The sequence below is a fragment of the Gordionus sp. m RMFG-2023 genome, chromosome 1 (assembly GCF_954871325.1).
Source record: "Gordionus sp. m RMFG-2023 chromosome 1, tfGorSpeb1-WG-v2, whole genome shotgun sequence".
NCBI lineage: Eukaryota > Metazoa > Nematomorpha > Gordioida > Chordodea > Parachordodidae > Gordionus > Gordionus sp. m RMFG-2023.
This window is the reverse complement of record NC_088775.1, coordinates 6,982,698-7,004,140: the sequence shown is the minus strand read 5'-3', so window position 1 is coordinate 7,004,140 and position 21,443 is coordinate 6,982,698. Positions and strand designations below refer to the sequence as shown.

The 21,443-nt window shown below is 26.8% G+C and overlaps 1 protein-coding gene across 1 annotated transcript in view; it reads left to right on the top strand.

The window, feature by feature from the left end:
* The window catches only part of LOC135922921 (uncharacterized), a 42,837-nt gene that overhangs the window by 8,345 nt on the left and 13,049 nt on the right, over window positions 1–21,443 (top strand). Inside the window, exon 2 of the mRNA XM_065457455.1 lies at window positions 13,957–14,671. Within this exon, the coding sequence (XP_065313527.1) occupies window positions 14,097–14,671 (575 nt within the window). The 5' untranslated portion in view covers window positions 13,957–14,096. The remainder of the gene's footprint in view (window positions 1–13,956; window positions 14,672–21,443) is intronic.

The following is a 21,443-nucleotide window of genomic DNA, read 5'->3' as shown; positions in this document are numbered from 1 at the left end:
AGTGCATAATTATTATAGTGATCATGACAGCTCATTGATCATGGTTTAAATATATATATATATATATATATATATATTTATATGGATAATTTATTGAAGAAACGTCATTTAAAATTGATTATGACTTGTAAGCTCCTACAGTACAAGTAACCATGTGTGCAGACCGATTTAGATTCTTATCTTTCAATTACATAGCATATCAATATATGGTTATAGTATAATATTTGAATTTATTGTCTAGAGGATTTATATACAAAATAAAATGTTCGCGGGATTTCTCCTTTTGATATTTTAAAAATGTTTTCTTATTTTTATTTGAAAATTTTTCGTTGTTTATCAAAAATTTGATCGCTGTTTAGCAAGTCTTATTACAACATAGACGAAATCGGTTAATCCGAGTAAGCCATTCTTTATCTTTAACCACCTTTATTGTTCTTATATTATATTAAATGATGTATCAGCCAATCTGATGCTTTGAAATGAGATAATTAAGTAGAGGGAAAAAATAATATTGGCATATTTTTTTTCTAGGCATGGACAATCATCGTTTTTAACGAAAAAAAGTGTACCTATTTTTGAACAACTTTGAGTTCTTTATATTTTTTTAAAATATTTCTAAATAAATTAAGCCAAATATTCAAAGTAATCTTTTATCCGAATTTTTCAAAAAAAGAAAATAAATTAGTAAACACAACTATATTTAGATATGAAGCTTTTTGCATTTAAATAATTCAAATTTCTATTTTTTTAAAAAATTCATGTTTATCGAAATAATTAAACCTTTAATATTTATCATATATTTAAAAAAAAATTTGAACTCTATAGCGCCATCTTGCGGATTTATATTTAGAGATTAATGTAAAAATAAATTATTTAAATAATTTTTTTTAAAATTCAAATTATTTTTATATATTAACTAATTTATCATATTTATTTAATACGTATATAAAAATTAATAAATACCTAAATATTTTCTTCCATTTCATAATAAATTAATAATTCGATAAAGAAAGTTTAATTTATTTTGAAATCACAAGTTATAAATATGAAACAATTTTATTCACCCATCATTCGATTTTTGGATAGGGCTGCATTAAGGGTACACTAACCCCGCAGCCCATCATAATTTATAAATTAATTAAGAACTCCAAATTTATTTGATAAATCATGAGCCACGCGATTCGATCTTAAAAAAATTGACGATTACGGTTAATTATGTTGGCTTACCAAAATTGTTTGGATTTATTAATAATAATAAAAATTTCAAAATTATATGAAAAAAAAAATTCTCTGGTCGCTTGCAAAACATAAAAAATGTTTTATGTTTATTTGGATACGAAAATTTCCTTTCGGCTGAGAATTATTGGCTCAATTAATATAAAAGGACAATTTTTCTTCCAATTTAAATTTCCCAGTTATCCAAGCGAATATCCCACTTCAAAATATTTTGCGCGTTAAAATATCAATGTTTTGATTCAGACGTGATGTAGCCATTTTTATCGGGCTTACAATTTTTTCACCGATACTTGCTATGCTTTAAAAAACTTCCTGAAAAAATTATTTTATTAGATTCATCTTGACGAAAAAAAAATCCTCGGAATAATAAATTTGAGGGAAAATCGCCAAAATTATTATTTTATAAATTAAAAGAACGCCCTCTCTCTCCCCAGTAGAAAATTTCTGGTTACTATTTGAAAAAAGTTATTAACATTTGGGATAAATATCCCTTGGGCAGATCGCGCTAAGAATCTGATACCTGAAAAATGTTTAATTTCTTGAACGTTTTTTTTTGTAAAAAATATTTTATATGGAAGAAATGACAATTTTTTTCTGATTTCATTTTTACTTATACTAATGATGTTGGAAGTCAATGATTTGTTTTAAACCCTTAAAAATTGCATTTGATTTGATGAGTGAATCGTTAATGTCAACATGTAATATAAAAAATATACAATAGGGTTCAGCCAAAAATTTAGTTTGATAAAAAGTTTTTAACGATTCCAGTGTCTGTAAATAAATCCATCTATTGGAATTAAGCTGAGAAATCTTTTCGTTTATATATAATATTATTTTCGTATTTTAGGCACACTGAAAGAATTGAAGAGATTCAACAACTCATATTTTTTTTACAAAATAATATAATTATTTGTTAATTAAACTCATTTTAACTGTAATACATATTTTATTTATGTTAATGTTGTTAAACGGCTCAATATAAGCCTATTTTTTAAAATGGTTAACTCAATATTTTAGCCAGATTATGAGAAAATCTTAAGGCTTGCATATTATTTTTCCTAATAAAATATCGAGTTAGCCGTTTTTAAAAATCGGCTCAAAACGAGCCGTTTAACAACACTAATTTATATACGTATCGCCAATTCTGAGCCCGGCCTACGGCTTAAGAAATAAAATTATATCGTTAAAGTTCGATATTCTCTATTCATCTTACTACAAATTTTTTAAAAACGATTAAAAAATTTTCCAATTCTTTTATTTAAAAAAAAATTAAAATTTATTACTTAGAAAAACAATTGATAATAAAAATGATTTTCAATTTCAATCGTTTATAATAATTAGAAAAATAAAATGTAATTTGTCTACTCTAAAAAAATAAGATTGTTTTGCTTCTTGCTAAGACCGGCTGTTCAGAGTGGAAATTAATTCGGCAGCTTTCAAAAAACTCCAGGAACTTCATTTAAATAAGGTTCGTTCGTGTGAATAAACAGTTTGATGAATATGAATTCTATAATATTTATGCAAATATATATATATATTAGATGCCTAAAATATAAAAATAACATTATATACAATCAACAAGATTTGTCTGCTTAGTTCCAAATCCAATAATTCGATCGAATTATTTACAGACATTGGGATAGTTGAAACTTTCTGTCAAACTTTATATTTTTGGTTAAATTTCATTGTATACTTTTATATTACATGTTGTCAGTCACTAACGATTCACTCATCAAATTTAAAATGCAATTTTTAAGGGACTTTTAAAACTATTGACTTCCAATATTAAATAAAGTATGCAAAAATGAAACCAGAAAAAATTTGTCATTCATAAATTTTTTACAAAAAAAACATTCAGGAATTTAAGCATTTTTCAAAGATCAAAATCTTTGAATTTTTTTTTTTATAAAATTGTTTGAAAGTAACTTTTAGATCTTAATTAACTTAACATTATAATGGGTTGCGGGATGACCCTTATTTTTCAACCCTTATTTTTTTCAACCCTATTGATAAATCAAATATATAATAAATAGTATGAGAAAATACGCTTCATATTTATAACCTATGATTTCAAAATAAATTAAGCTCTCTTTATCGGATTATTAATTTTAAAAAAATGGAAGAAAATATTTTTAGGTATTTATTAATTATTATATTCGTTTTAAATAAATATTATAAATTAATTAATATATAAAAATAATTTGAATTTAAAAAAAATTATTACTCCTCTCTCTTTTGACATTAATCTATAAATATATATCCGCAAGATGGCGCTAAAAACTTATAAACGTATTTTAGATATAAGAAAAATATTAAAATTATTTCGCTAAACATCAATAAATTATATTTCATTATTATTAAAATCGAAATTTGAATTATTTAAAGGCAAAAACTTCATTTAATATTATCTATAAAGTTATAATGATTTTTTATTTTTGAAAAATTCGGCCACCTCCTTAACAGTGCGCGCAAACTGAAAATTTGCATGCCGTACTTTCTTAGTTTAAAAATAAGTGTTTAAATCTAGGAACGCCTTAGAGTATCGTCAATTCGAAATGGTTTTTGTAAATTATATTAACGTCTCCCTTCTCATTAATTCCTAAATATTCCATTTTAAAAGATAAATTACTTTATTACATTTTATATGATTAAATTTATATGTATAAACAATAGGAGATCCCCCCCCCCACCCCTTTATTATTGTTTTGTAGGCTTTCTCGCGAAATGTGGTAGACCTATCTATATGCAAGGATGAATGAATATAAAATATTATAAAAGGCAAATCCGTTTGCGTTTTTTAGCCCTCTCCATTGGGAAAAGATAATTTTTTCAATCAAAAATGGAAATTTTTAAAAAAGTGGTATCATATTGACACTCTCCTCCCCCAGCCATATCAGGAGAATATAACTTGTGTAGTAAATTGGAATGATTAAAAATATATTTAATTTTAATATTTTGGTGGTTTCATACAATAAAGAAGATAAGTTTAAATTTATTATTTTTCAAGTGGTTTACAAAGAGTTAAAATGGCTTCTAACGCCAAATGGCTTAACTAATTTGCACGATACCATTTGAAATGCATTATTTGCGTTTGCAACGCAGCATTTGAAACACTCAATTTGTGTGTGCTATTATTATAAAAAAGTTGGTCCTCTAGAGTTGCTAAATGAATTTTTTATTATAATAAATTGGCAGCTTGTATTTGTTAAAACTTATTCTAAATGTACTACCTATTTTATTTATATACTCCCAATTCTGCCGGGCCTACGGGTCTCTGCTATATAAAGAAATAAAATTGTATCTTTAAAGTTCGATGTTCTCTATTCATCTTAGTACACATTTTTTAGAGCGATTAAAAAAAATTTTAATTCATTTTTGTAAAAAAATTAAAATTTATTGCTTTAAAAAAAAACAATTGATAATATAAATGATTTATTTTCAATTTTATCATTTATAATAAGAAAAATAAAACGCAATTTGTCTAATTTTAAAAAAAAATGATGATTATTTTGCTAGGCTAGTGAACAAACTGGTTGTTGGCGCGAAAATTAATTCAGCAACTCTTAAAAACCCCCAAATTTTGCCTAAAAGATCATAAAATAACGAATTAGGTATTATTGGGGTGTATGAATTTCGATTCTATAATATTTATGCAATTATATTTATTAGTAATATACAAATAATTTATAATAAAATGACTGAGTTTCATATTTAGCGCGCACATGGCGGCATCGTTTGCACGTACTTGCCCATCCACGCACATTATCCGAATCTGTTAAGAATGCATTCGGAGTCGGTTGGGCGGACTGGGACCTCCATTTTAAAATTTTGATCCAGCACGATTTGGACTCGGCAAAATTTTTGAATATTTTGTTTTCATCATTCTTTTTCACGAATTAACGCCATACTCTTCAAACAGTCCAATAAATTTATCTCGAATCGGATTGGATTCGTATCCTCAATTTTTTTTACATCTTGGATCTGGAAAAATAAGCCAGATGTAAGGGTTTTATAAAGAATTAGATATGCCTAATTTGTTTGCCAGATTATATTATCTGTTTCTGTGTTTTTATATCGATAAATATACACGTCTGTTCATCAATTGAATATAAGCAGCTGTCTAGACGAATTAAGCTTGTTGCCGTTTTGTGATGTGTAAATTTTATTGTAGCCTACCCGAAACTTGTCTAACCTGAAAACGTTACGTATTTAGAGCAGGCAATAATGATATAAATAAAATTGATTAAAATTGAATATCATATTCATAGTTAAAAATTGTCAATAATCAATGGACGAACTCACTTGCCATTGTTAAAAAATTTTTATGGCAGTATTTTTATTTTCGATGAATTGGCTTGATCTGTTACCGCCGCAGCAGGGTTTAATTAAAATATTTTAGACATTAAATAATAGTGATCAAAAAAAAACTAGGAGTTTGAGTCTGTACTTTTATCGAGAAAATTTATGGATCGTTGCAATGGCGTAAAGCCACGCGAATTCAATAATAGCTCTTAATTTTTTTTAGCATATTCTTTCTAAAAATCATTCGGAACTTCCACATTAAATTTAATTAATTGAATGCTTTTTTAGATGGTGAAGGTCTGAGGGAATATATAGCTATTGAGGAACAAGGTCTGGCTAAGTTATGAAAAAATATTATAAATGACCTTTGCATTACATTATATAAGGATTTTAATTCCTCTCAGCTAAGCCAACGGTTAGAACCACTTCACAATCATTAAACACTTCTTGTCCACGCACAATGATGTATTTTAATTTTATTAGTATTTCACATTTTATTTTTTTTGAAATACAATTAAAAATAAATACCTTTTCCGTTGTCACTTCAAATTTAATTAAAAATAATTTTTTTATACAATGATCGTCATTTACATTAATAATTTTTTTTAAAAAAAATCTTCGTCTGCTTTTTAAATTATATATTTGAAATGATGTTTGTTATTGTTGGTTGGTTTACATATCATACGATTTCTTGGAATAATTTTTAATTTTAATTTACACATAAAATGAGTGCCATTATACAATAAAAGGGGGTAAACAAAGTAAGATTTTATTTTAATTTAATACAATATTGAAATTAAATATGGAAAGCAATTAATTAAGATTAAACGAATTATAAAAAGAAAATATTAAATGTATAATTTAATTTATGATGAAAGATGAAAAAATTTTTTTGATCTTCTTTGAGAATAATGCTAGTAAGATGTTCATCTTAAAATTCTAAATTTTTTTTGTAAAAAGTCATTTATTTGAAAAATTTTTAGAATTTTTTAAACGAATTTATTTTGATAAAAATTTAATAATACTATATAAACTTTTATAATAATTTCGATAAGAGATATACATAAAAAATGTAATTAATCATTCCATTTGTTACTCAAACTCGATTATGGTACCTTTTTAGAACATAAAAGAGTTAACATTAAAATTTTTAATACAAATCAATTATGAGGATTACTTAATTAATCAATTGTCCGCCATAACCCAACTCCAAATGCATGTGTTTGTAAAAGTTAGTAAAATCATAAAGAATAAATCCATGTGAGAGCTGAATAATATTTCCAGCAGTTTCATCTCTTAAATTAGGGCGGGGATTGATTGCTCGATATTTATTTTTCAAGACTCAAAAAAATTTTTGATAAGATTTAGCTGAGGTGAATATGGTGGTAGGTATTCAATTATACCTTTGTAAGCATCGATTATAATGTTAACGACCCCTTGATTCCAATTGTTTTATAGTATGCTTACATTTTTACCCTTGGAAGATGGAATTTTTATTATTGGACGGACATTGTATGGTGCCCCAGGCGACAACGTGCAAGTTTATTCCAGTTTCATCTAAGAAATATAATTTTTCTCTTGGGGTATTTAAGATCTTTACACAATAGATTTGACTAATATTGATTACCCCAGGAGTATTTCTTCTATCAGGCTCCTTGCCTCTTTTTTTCGACCAACCTATATTTTTTATATATTTGCTAATTGTTGTTTTCGTTTTTGGACTACCAGGAGGTAAATTTTCTATTATCTCCTGGATTGTAAGAGTATTATTATCCATCAATAAATTTATGATGCGTCTTTCAATTATGGAAGTATCTTTTTTTACCCCCTTTTTTGAATACTATATTCTTTTAAAGGATCTCCATTTATATCTGGGAATGTGTCACATCTAAATTTATGGACCGATGTTGTAGACATTTCATAGTATTTTGCGATGTCTTTGATTTTCGTTTGTTGTTTTTGAGGCATTGATAACATTTTACAGTGAGGCTAGTTACATTATTAAATATATAATACAAGTGGGTAAACAAAGTAAGATTTTATTTCAATTTAATACATATTGAAATCATCGAGAATTCAAATACCAAAAAGAATACACAAATATTGGAACAAAGAAAAAATGGTTATAGTTAATAAAATGTTATCAGTGTCTGAAAAACAACAAATGAAAATTAAAGACATCGCAAAATACGATTGAAATATCTACGACATCGGTTCATAAATTTAAACGCAACACATTCCCAAATATAAATGGAGATCCTCTAAAAGAATATAATATTCAAAAAAGAGGGAGTTGGAAAAAAGATTCTTCCATAATTGAAAGATATATTATTAGCTTATTAATGGAAAATAACACTCTTTACTATCCAAGAGATAATAAAATTTGCCCCCTGGTAATCCAAAAAGAAAACAAACATTAATGAATATATGAAAAATATGTGTTGGTCTAAAAAAAGAGCTGGAAAACCTGATAGAAGGGATACTTCCGGGGCTATTAATATTCAATAAAAATCCCATCCTCCAAGGAGCATATTTTGTACTTTTGAATTGATCGTAATCCATTATAAAATAATCGAAGGAACTTATAATGGGGTATTATTCCGTGATTCTATGATAGAGCTTATTAGTACTTTACCACCGGCTTCAATTATTATAATGAATAATGCATCTATCCATCATCTTATCGATGCACAAAGGTATGATTGAATCCCTACCACCATATCTCAGATAAATATCCCAGCGAAAATTATTTTGAAGTCTTGAAAAATAAATATCGAGCAATCAATCCCCTCCCTAATTCATAAGATGAAATTGTTGGGAATATTATTCAGCTCTTACATGGATTTATTCCTTATGATTACTAACTTTTACAATCACATTCAAAACTATTGGGAGTTGGGTTAACGCGGACAACTGATTAATTAAGTAATCCTCATAATTGATTTGTATTAATAATATTAATGTTAACTCTTCGAGTTCGAGGAACAAATAGAATGATTTGATAAATTTTAATTATATTTTTTATGTATAATATTTTATCATATATTTAGCTAAATAAATGGATACAAAATAGATGAAATTTAATCATAAATCTTACTTGAGCATTCTCAAAGAAGATCAAAAATAATTTCCATTTTTCATCATAAATTAAATTATATATTTACAACATAATTTCTTTTTATTATAACATAACGTTTAATCTTAATTGATTGCTTTATTTAATTTCAATATTGTATTAAATTAAAATAAAATCTTACTTCGTTTAACCACCATTTATTCTATATTTAATAATGACACTTTTATTGATATGGACTTTTTATAAATATCACAATTTCTTCAGCACTAAACATAAAAAAAGGTTAAATGTGTCATTAAGATAAGGATCATTGTGCATGATTTATGGCAGGATTTGTTAATATTCCTATTTTTTTCCAAATGACTAAGCCACAAATTAATTATTATGCTTTGTGGTTCTTTAAACACAATATGGTAGATTTTGCACAAATTTTTTGAGATACATAATTTTTGGAAATTTGGGGCATTTCAATGTATTTAAATTCATCGCGCATGATATAAATAAAAAACCCAAATTTGCATTTAAAAAAATGAATTTCGAATATGTATAAAATACTGAGCTTCTAGATTTCGCTAGTAGATGTCCAAACCTTTGTGCCATTCATGAGCAAACTCTCCAGGCGTGCGTAATATTTTTCTAGATAAAATATTGAGTTAGCCGTGTTTAAAAACCTGTTCTAATCGAGCCTTTTAATGACACTACTATTAAGATATTATTCCATATTTTCATTATAATCAGGGGGTCTATAACTACTTTACATTCCCTTGATTAAGCCACTGATGATATTTCCCTAAACCCCACTCCCCTCCCCTATCCACCAAGGAAAAAGGAAAATCAAAATTAGCATATCCTGCTCCATTTATTTACCATCATAAAAACTTAGTAGAATTATAGGCCTCCTTTATTGTATGCGCCAAAAACCTCAATGTCGCTTAAACGATGTGTAAATTACGATATACCTAATATTAAATTATAGAGCTACGCTATCGTTTAGCCATTAATTACCCATATGAGTGATAACACTTTTGGGTGACTTTTAAGGGTTCTGTCTGGGTTCCATAAAATAATGGTTAATATATGCTTACTCTGGAGGGTCAGTTTAGCTCCCTGATTTTCAATCAACAAAGATAAAAAATTTTGTGTAATGTTACTATTAAAAATGTATTATTAATAATTTTATAAAAAAAATGGCGATATTTGATAATCGGTGGGCTATAGAATATTATTTGATATTTAAAAAAACTGGAATGACATTGAATTTCTATATCATTCATTCTACAATTTTTTTTAAAATATAAATTGCTTTCTTCAATATTTGGTCGTTTTCTTTGATACAATGAATTTAAAATGACATTTAAACTAATGTTACTTTTTGTCAAATTTCGTCCAAAAATAATAAATCGCTTTTTTTGTGTTCAAAAATGACAGTTTTTTCTAAAAATAATAATATTTATATATATAATATGCAAATTTTAAAACAGAGAAAAGCAACAATTACCTCGTTATTTATGAAAATCATAATTGATCCCCACGCATCCCCGGGTACGAATTATTTAATTTAATAGACCTATTCAAAAACGAACACGAATGATAAATGATTCTTTTGAACGAATCGAATAATTTACTATTCGTAATTATTCCTATTCGATTCGTAAAATCACGAACATTAAATTATTCAATTCGTTCATAAGAATATTCATATTCCTTTTTTTGAAAAAATAGGCCAATCATATCATATTAAACCTTTTGCAAAGATCATACTGGCAAAAAAAAATCATCTTCACTTGAATTTCACAATTTAGTTTACTTATTTAAAAAGTTATTGTGATTAAAAATATATGTATTAAAATACTTTTACGAATACTGTCGAACATAATAGTTATCTTCACCTGATTCACAGTTTATTTCACTTAATTTAAAATTAGGTGTACAAAAAATATAAGGATATAAAAATACTCTATAAAATTGGTAAAAAGAAATAAATTTTACATCGTTTGGTTTGATTAAAATTACTCCACCAGACAAAATAAAAATTTCAATTTTGAGTCATATATCAAAAATTACTTTTTAAGTAATAAAAAAAAATTGCGCGACTACAAAAGTTACACAAGCTCAACAAATTGTAAATGTCTCGAAGACTATTAAATCAATATTAATGAAATTTGGTAGATATAATATAAGTATATTTACATAATAATAAACGACTTTTAAACCCCGATCAAAACATCGTCTCGTTTTATTTGTATTTACCAAGATTATGAAATTTGCGGGGTCGTATATATATCATTTTTGCTCTGAAGGGTTAAATGCCGGACCTGTAGAGCTCTGAAATTATTTGAACTTATAGATTTTTAAAAAGTTTTTTCTTCTGATTTTTTTTAGAAAAATTTTTGTTTATTTTCATTAAATCCTTATAAATTACATTGAATATGGAAAACTTAGTATGGGTTTTAAGGCTGGCTTAGGAATTTTTTTAAAAAAAATATTAATATAGTCTGGACCTATAAATTTTTTTTTACTGCGGTCCTGGGCATGGTCTGATTAAAAAATCTAGGCACATGAAGGTACACATGTATAGAATAACAGGCGATATATTTTAGATCTACAAAGTCCGGTTTGCTAAGAAATTTAGCACGAGTAGCCCGGCCAGGCCCTTTATAAATTTTTTTGAAAAAAAATTGCGGGTCTCTATTTCTGCTTTATATATATATACATAAATAAATAAAAGAGTGGGAGACGGGGTGATCCAAGATAGGAATTTAAAAAAAATGTATAAAAATTGGCCCTTCCCGAATTTTCTGGATTTTAAATCTTTATTATTTTTTTAGGATTTTTAATCTTTATTTTTAAAAGTATCCTCTTATTTTTCGAGCAGGTTATTTTTTATCATTTTAAATAATAAACTATTAAACTAGAGTCATCTGATTAATTATTTTCTATATTTACTAAATTTATATTTTTACTCGGGGCATTTGTTATCTCTTTATCGGGAGAAGAGGAGGAATGGCAGGTTCTTTATCAATCATTATCATAACGATTAAAGATGAGAAGTCAATTTTTTAAAATTATTTTATTTTAATTTTATATGTGATTATTTATTTTATTTTATAGATATTTCTTCTTTTTTATAAGCTTTTTATAATTTGGTTATTAAAAAAAATATTATCTTATTATGACACCAATAGAGTGTATCGCAATATAATGTTATATTATTACTTTTGCCTTAATTAAATTATAGTAGTGACATTTATGAGTATAGTAGTAAATAATCAATATTTCATCCTGTCGGCCTCGATTGTATTGTAATTTGCTCATAAATGCTGCATTCGCGGTGATATCTTAAAAAAATGGAACTACTCCTTCCTCTTAAATCCTATTTCCGGTCTATTAAATTTAAGAGGTTTTTTTAAATGTTTACTAAAATTTGAGACTGCTTGCTTCCTAAGTTTGTCTTTTTCTTTAAAAAAATATTTTAAATCAGCTGACTGAATATACAATGTCAATATTTATGCTTACTTTCGTCTTAATTAAATTATATAACATTTATGAATGTAGTAGTAAATAATAAATATTATTGTCATTCTGTCAGCCACGATTTTTTTTGTAAAATTTATCTTAATATATATATTTTTTTAAATAAGAAAATATTCTCATATTATCTTGAAATCTCGAAAAAATGAAATCTTACAACCGCCAGGTCGATTTTTTTAAAAAAACTTTCTAAATAATCTACTAAAATAGCCTCTATTTATTTCTTCTTATTTAAAATTATTTTTTTAAAATCAGCTGGCTGAATAGAATTATTTATATGATGAAATTAAGAACCCCTAAGCTAACATCCCTCCTCCTCCACACTGTTCATCTTATCGAGGCTTTCATTAAATATTCAAGATACCATTTTTTTTCTGTTTTATTTTCATTTTTTCCAATTTACCAATTCATTCATCATTTTTTTTTGGCATTCATATTTGAAACATGTTAATTTTTTTAAAATCATTTTATTTTTGTCAAATTAATCGTGTTACCGAGAATTTATAGAACTAGTGAAAACTAAATATTTATATTTACTTTGAAAAAAAATATTTAAAAATTTGCTCGATAATGATGTTTTTTTTGGCTTGTTTGCATCTGACATTTCTTAATGCTAACAAATTCTAGATTGAAAGGGAAAAAAAACTCTTATTTTTAAACATTGTTTTTGAAACAAAAAAAGACGCAACATTTCTGTTCATTTATTAAAATTGATACTTAGATTAATTATAAATAGAAAATTAAAATATTATTTTCTTTCGATTACAAATTTGACCAATATTTTTTTTGAAAGTTTTATTGATTGTCTTTTCAAATCAATAATATTTATGTATAACTTTTTTTTTGACTCGACTCGAATTTGTTTTTATCCGACATTTATTGTTCTACCAATTTTTATTAATAGGGTATATTATAGCTTTCTCTTTGCCCCGACTCTTATCTCTGCCTATAAACCTTTAAACAATAATTTTTCGGACTGTTTGTACGTGCAATTATGTGCTGCTTGCCCACAAATAAGGGACTCCTCACTTTTAATTTTTCGTTCCATTTAGTTGGAAATGAGGAAAACCTAGCGTAGCTCTGTAGAATTTTCAACGTTCGAAGGCGATGCGCTAAACCACGTGATACAAAAAATGTTTATTTTTAGAGTAAGTAAGAGATACTTAAAAAATAGAAGTAAAATCTTATATTTTTTTTTGACAATCATATTTGACAAATATCTTATTTTGAAAGTTTGATTGATTGCCTCTCCCAGTATTTCCTTCGTTTTCGAATCATTGATTTATAAATCAATAATTTTAAAAAAGTAAATAATAAATTACTTATCCTTATATTGGTTTGATAAATAACAAAATAATCTTTTATAACTAAAAGCTCACGTATAAATATTAATAATTTATTTTATTTTATATTTATTTTTTTGGAAAAAGATAATTTATATATTAATATTTTATTATAATTTTTTTTTTTAAATAGGTAAAAAATATATTGAGCTATCTTAAAATCAAAAATTAAATATTTTTCCTTTTTAAAGGCTAAGTCCAAAATATCAAAAATAATATGATTTGCTAAAAACTTTTGAAACTTTATAGAAAAAAAAATATTAGATAATTTCAAAAATTTAGCATACGATTTTTATTAAAATTTTTAAACTTCTGGAAGTTTTCTAAGCAGCTCTAATTTTTAAAAAGAATTTGGACTTGACCTTAATTAAATTTTTCTATTAAATATTATAGATCTAAAAGAAATTCAATTATCAGCATTTTTAAATTTTAATTATTATTTTTCTTTTAAAAAAAAATATTATATAGAAACTCCTATAAATATAAAAAAAATCTCAATGCTAATTGTATCTGAAGCTATCAACTCAAATTAGATTGACAAAAAAAAATTTCCCATATTTTTTGGAATTCAAACATCAATAAATATAATCATAATTGGCCAAGAATAAATGCCGATTGACATATCGCCGCCATCAGAGAATTTTTTGGCTAGCGCTACCACCGAGCAAGCCGTTAGACATTTAGCCTGGAAAAATAAAAATCTATCCCCATTATCCGTAGACTTTGACTCCACCTTCAATAATAATAAAACGATTCATAACCTTTACAACGGTCGGAAAGCTTTGTTGTATCCTTCCCACACCGCGAGCAGGCATCACATCATCCTATCCTCATCGTACTCGCCCAACGGCAGCAAAAAATATCACCACTCCGCTACGCACTTGCCGTCCAAAAACCACCCACAACTAAAATCTCATAACAATGGGCGCGATGAAGTCAGGCTACCTAGCTATTTGTTGGAAAGGAATCACCAATACACGGATCATTACGCCGATAAGAGGGGCACAAAGTGCTTGACGTCCATCTTGTCTCACCAAAAAGGAGGTTCCTATACCCCGGCTCCTGGCATAGAATCGTTTTATTTCTCATTACCACTCGAATGTTGTCCGGCTAAGAAGCGACATTTTGAAATCACGAAAGTATCCGGCGAGGAACCGGCTTTCTCCGAATTCCATGTCGGAAAGTAAATCTATATTTGAAAAATTTATTCTTAATTACACATTTTACTTGGCCTGGTGCGAATTCGTTTAAAATAAAATTAAAATAATAATGTTATTGTTTATTTTGATAAAATTAAAACACTGCCATGCCGCGTAATCTTTTACGCTTCTTCTATAGTAAGAGCGATTTGCTCAAACGTTACGAAATTAATCGCTGCGTATTACGAAAGAAAGCCAATAATAGTATAATTTATAAATGCAGAGCGAAATGATGAAATCGCGACTACTGTTTACGCGTATTTCAAAAAGTATTATAGCTATGAGGAATCCTGTGATTTCGAATTTCGTAACCCTTGAGCAGTGCTGCGTCATTTTTCCTCTAGGATTTTTTTACAATCCTTTATTTTTCGTTTTAAGAGAAGTAGATAATAAAATTTTAATATCCAAACACAGTGACACAAAATCACTGCTTTTTGGTTATCAAAATTTAGTGGGGGGGGGGGGGGTAGTGTAACTACTTGTTAACAGGCGTAGTCATCATGTTATAAATAGATCATATATTTAGGCCACCAGGAAGTGGGCATGGTCATTGGCGGGAGGGGGCGATTTAGATGGACTCTCCTAAAATATTATAAACTTCAAAACAATCAAGACAAAGGAGAGAGATAAAGGGGGGGGGGGGCTGATTAAGCTTGAGACAGTGAAGTATTTTGATCCAGGGCCCGTTTAAGATTTTTGTAAAAAAACATTCGGGTTGGGTTGATCTGATTTTTTTTGAACATTTGATCATTTGACGCCTAGCCCGGATTTAAAAAACATTTTTCTTATTTTTGAATAATTTTGAACTGGTATATTTTGGTAAATTGCTTTCTAAAGTAAAATGTGCAATTTTGATATAACGCTCTTACCCCTTCATTCATAGTAGTTAGATGTAATTCGCGGCGAATTATATGCCGCATTTTGTGTATTTTTATTATATACTTAGCCGCAGATTCGCTTTAATTAAGAATGCGGGGGTTGAACTTGATAGAAATCTCTTACATAGAAAAAAACTCACAAATATTCCATGTCAAATCAATGTTAATTTCAAAAGTTAATTTTTGATATTTTTTCATTATTAAAGTAAAAATAAATTTTGTTACAAAGGATCTCGATAGAAGGAAGCGTTAAATGAATAAGGCCTCGTATATAATAAATGCGATATTAGCGCGACAGCCGTTCGCGATGACTTAAGTTACAAATAAATACAGCTATGCTATCATTTAGAAATGATCATCACTATATTATTATATTAATGAATGACATGGGGGAGTGGGAAATCCGGGCAATTATTTTTTTTTTTAAAAAAATGAAAGTTTATTTGAACAAAAAAAGAAGTTTTATTTTCTAAAAATAGACAAGCATAAATAAAATAGAAAAATAATTATTTACATAAAGGATTTTAAAAAAATGAACGACTATTAATAAATTAGAATCTCTTTAAAAGTGTTAACAAAACTTTCGGGCCAAATTTTGTGTCTTAGCTTTCGAATTTAATATAACAATAATGATTATTACAACTTAACAATTTTCTAGAATTATGTTTTAAGTCTGAGACAGGCCAGGTTTGATTGGTCTAAAAATTGAACTAAGCGATGGTGGTGAGCAGAGTTTTAAAATAAAAAATTCTAAGATGTTTTTAAGATTTTTTATTATATTTTGAGAAGAGCATTACAAACTCGAGTAGTGAGTGTTAAATAAAATATTGTTATCTTACACTAGGATATTGTGTTCTGGAATTACTAGCGGCGGAAGAAAAAAAAACCTAGTGGATGCCGATGACATTGATTTTTGAACTAAAATAAAACCTTGCCCCTCGCCGTCCATAATTTAAAAAAGAATGAGAAGCGAAGGATTATTAAAAATGAGTTCTCATTTGGTTTAAAAAAAATTCGTACCGGTCCGCAGGCGCGTACGCATTTAAGGGTGACATGAAAGCTAACCCCCCCCCCCCCTTCCCAATCAAAAAATTAATATGCCTGCTAAAATATATTTTAAAAATATTACTGATTCATACCTCTTATCGCATACGTGTATTTTAATTTACATTTATTTATCACATTCACAGCAGAAATAAATACTATAAATTAATATCGATTACAAATTTTCCTTGGCGTTATATTTATCCACCTTATAAAATTTTCCCATTAAATTATTTGATACCTTTTTAACTGAAATGAAAAACTAAAAGTAACATATTTCAAGAAAAGACATTTATTTTATTGATTGAGACTGTGAGAATAAATAGCTCAAGAGTATTATTGAAACTTAAGTTGGGCTGTGCCGATATTAAAACGATATGGTAATAAATGCGCATATCTCGGCATTAGCATAAGATAAGCAGTAAATTTTTAATGCATAACATCTTGGAAGGTTATTAAAACAATTCAGCATCTCCAAATGAAATTGAGCCTATGTCTTGATCAGTTTTTAACATTTTCCCCATTCAGAACAAATTCTTGGGCCAATTTTGACGTCTCCTTATTTATAATGAGGATGTTTAAGTATGCAAACTACGATATAAAAATGTTAAAAATATGGTTGATAATGTTTTAAAGAGGCTTCACATAAATAAAAATACATTCGAAGTACTACCTTGAAAATAGAATGGATTAGATGGGCGGTAGCACTTCTTAATATACATAGGGAGTTGATATTAAGCACAACTGTATAGTCTACTAGGTTCTAATAAATTCATCCCCCAATTGGTCTCTAATTATATAAAAATTTATTCTTATTAATTTATTATAAATTATTTTTTAATACCTGTTGCGAAGGTGTATGGGTGTGATAATGGATTTCAAATTAAAATAATACAATAATCGTATTTTGCCGTAAAATATAATTATATAATCTTTCTATTATATTACATAAAAAAAGAAGAAATTATCATAAATTATTGCTAGAACTGGTTTGGGTTAATAATTATGATGGAGATAAGATAAACTATTTTCATAATCTTAAATATTTTTTGAACGATAATAGATTGTTCTTACTTCTTAATATATTTCTTGCCCTTTTGCTATAAAAACAAATAAAATAAATATTTATTTATCAACTATTTTTAATTTATTCTCAAAAAAATATATATTTATTATTTCTTCTTTAAAAATTAATAAAGTTTATTACCTTTCTTTCTTGCCTTTTTTTGCTTAGATAAAAAAAAAATATATATTTGTGAAAATAATTGGATATAAAATAATAATTTTGTTTACAAATATTCTTGCTATTACATAGAAGAATAAAATTCAAAGGAAAATAATTGGTAAATGTGTTTTTTTTTAAACTGTTTTTTAAATTTTTTGGGAAAAAATTTATCAATTTTTAGAGACCTGCAAAGATTCTATTTGCACGGCCCGGCCCGGGTTTTATATTTTCAGACTGGCTACCTAAAATATTTGGTTTTAAAGTCGGGCCGGGCCGGTTTCTTATATTATATAAAAAAAATAGCATAAACGTCTTTTTAAGCAATTGTTTGCGCAAATTCGCAAAATCTTTATTCGAGTTAAAAGATAGCGCATTTTGCGAGAGCGCCATTTTTTTTGTAACATTTTTGCGCCGAATTTCTCAATTTTAAATTTTATATAAAAAACAATTATAAAGGGTAGAGGTTACAACTAAAAGGCTAAGAGAGATAATATGGATAACATTTAAAAGATTATGAGTAATGATAACTAAATTCATGTTAGCATTAAAAGATTGAGGCATGGAATTAGGATTTAAATTTATAAGGTTTAGGAAGATATGGGATAATTTTTGTAATATAAAATTTTTTGATAAGGATTTTAACATTTTTTTCTTTCAATATCATTATTTTTTGATAGATAATTGAATATTATCCAACATAAAAGGGGTGTGGTGGGATGAACTCGAAATTATAATTACAGTACTCGTATTTCTGTTTGTTTACTTAAATTATGCAAAAAAAAATAACAGAGTTTGAGAAAAAAAACTTGAAAAAATTTTTTATAAAATTTTACCGAAATTTTTTTTTTATTTTGTAAAAAATGATATATTTTATGGAGGACATTTTATTTTGGTTTTGTTATTATATAATGCATTTAAAAACTTTCAAGATGATAACGGCTCTTGAGCCAACCAGAAAATTATTGCCTAAGCCTCGACTTTGTGCCATCTACGAGAAAAATCTTCAGGTTTGCCTAATATTTTGCTGGATAAAGTATTGAGTTAGCCGTTTTTAAAATCAGCTTAAAACTAGCCGTTTAACTTACAAATTCTTTTTTTTTCAAATAGAACTGCTTAAAAGAGGATTATTTTTAATTAAGCAATTATCATCTCGACTTAATAAATACTATTCATATTTGGAAAGCCGGTCAGTTGGGTATTCGATTCTGAATTTGCAAAACCTCCGAAAAAGGAATCGGTATATTCGGTTCGAATTATTATTATTTCTTATTCATAAATATAGATTTTCCAATTGAGTGTGAAGTGAAGAAGCAATAGGACAGAGATTTATGTACTTAAACTTTGAAGAAAATTGAAAATTATAAGCCTTAAAAGTGCGGGGTTTTGCTGTTATAGTGGCATGGTATCTAATAAATGAAACTTAGTGTTAAAGACCATCTCAAGCAAGTTTTTTGAATATATTTTACTCACAAAATCACAATTTTATTTGTTGAAAATCTTTTATTAAAATATTTAAAATGATGCGAAATTATTTACTAATTTTTATATTTTTCTCGCAAAAATTTGACAAATTAACAAAATTTTAAGATATAAAATGATTAAATTTTCACAATTCTAATAACTTCTAAGAATCACAAAATTTTCGCGAATTAGGAAAAAAATCTTTAGGCCAACATTTTAGCTTATATTTTTTTATTCGTTGAATGACCTATAGCCTAAAGTAATTGTGATTTTTACGCTGAAAAAAATGATGATATCACAAATCTTCTATTTTGTGATCTACAAAGATTTTTTTTTCTTCTCCAAATTTGATTTGCCGGAGAATACAGTTTATGTACTTTTTTTAAGCCTTAGTTAGCAGGAAGGGGAAAAATAATCGATATTATAAAGAGCGAAGAAGAAAAAAAATACAAAACAAGGAAATTCCTTTTTCCTTTGCAAGCTTTTTCTTTTTATTGAAAATTTAATATAAAAAATATACTTTGTTTGTTTTATAATAACGTATATTGTATTATATATTTTTTCTTTTTCCATAATAAAATTACTTAATTAAGGAAAGATAAAAAAAATAAAATTGAGAATAAATACATTCGGAAGTTCTTTCGTTTGCTATGGAAGAAGATATTATTTTAATTTAATTTTTAAGTAAGGAAATAGAAGAATGATTAAAATTTGATATTTTTAAAAAATAATTAAAATATTTACATAAACGCACCTTTTATATAGTTTAAAAATAATAAAATATAAATTTGTATTAAAATTCTCATTTGGTTAATTTATCAGAAAAATAATAAATGTTTTAAGTTTCATTTTTTTTAAACGATACAAATATAATAAAATATTGAATTTTATTAAAGTTTATATATTTAATTAAGTCAACACAAAACGAAAAAATAAATCAATTTTAAATTAAATAATATAAAGGTGAAATATAATGTAAAATGATAAAAATAAGGAAGAAAAAGTGAATCTAGCCAAGGTCTATGGAGAGAAGACTGCCATTGAAACTTTGATCACTTAAGGATAGCTATAGCTAGTCTCCTCTGTCTGAAAAGGAATCTCCAGTGTCCTTGCGAATGCGAGATCCTGAATCTTTGATGAAGGATAATGCAAGCTTAGCAAAGGAGGTTAGGGTAGTGGTTACTATTGGGATTTCAAATAGTTCTTTTTGCTCAAGTAAATTAGTTTGGAGTTGAATTGGATAATGCGAATGCATCTATACAAAAGTCTCAAACTATTGGTCCAATTTCCATGGGATCAGGGTTATTCCGTCAGGACGCTTTCCATCGGATCTAAAAGGTCCTGGTGATTCAAGTATAGTGGGTATTTGGGCGGATTTCAATGCTCGCTGTATCAAGGAATTGCTTTGGGCGTGCCTGAGGATTCGTCCTTTCCACGATCTGCAATGTAAGCTAATACGCGCATCATTTCTATAGGGTTCGTTTATTATTATTATTATATAAGAAACAGAACAGGTTATACCAACAAAATAATGATTTATATTTTAAACTTTTATTAAGAATTGTAAATGAACCGAACTTTGCGTTATTAACCTCCGGCTATGATTGGATTATGAAATAAAAAGTGAAAATAATTCGCTATTAACTTACCCATTTTAAAATGTCGATTAGGAACCATCAGCAGATATCATGCCTTCAAAAGTGGTTTGTGTTGTTAAGCGCTTTTATTTGAGGCTATTTTTAAAAACGGCACTACCTTCTGTGAAATTCAAATTTGAAAATTCGCGCTAAAAAAAATATTTGTCATATAATGAATGGTTAATCTTATTGATATTATTATGAACGTTTTAATGAAGAAATCCATTTTTTATGAATATTTCTTATAACATACCCTATTTAGATTATTTTTCCGTTATATATAATTAATATAATGAAATTTATATGGGGCAAGATATTATTTTTTTTCACGATAATGAAATTGAACGTTATTTATTAAATTTTAGATATCAAAAATTGTTTGTAATAGATTCGACCCGAAATTTATGGATAGTGACGAATAATATAAACTCGAGGAAATTAATGTATTTTTTTCAGATTGCATTAGTGAATAATGGTTGTTTTAGTTGACTCCAATTTGTCAAATCGATTT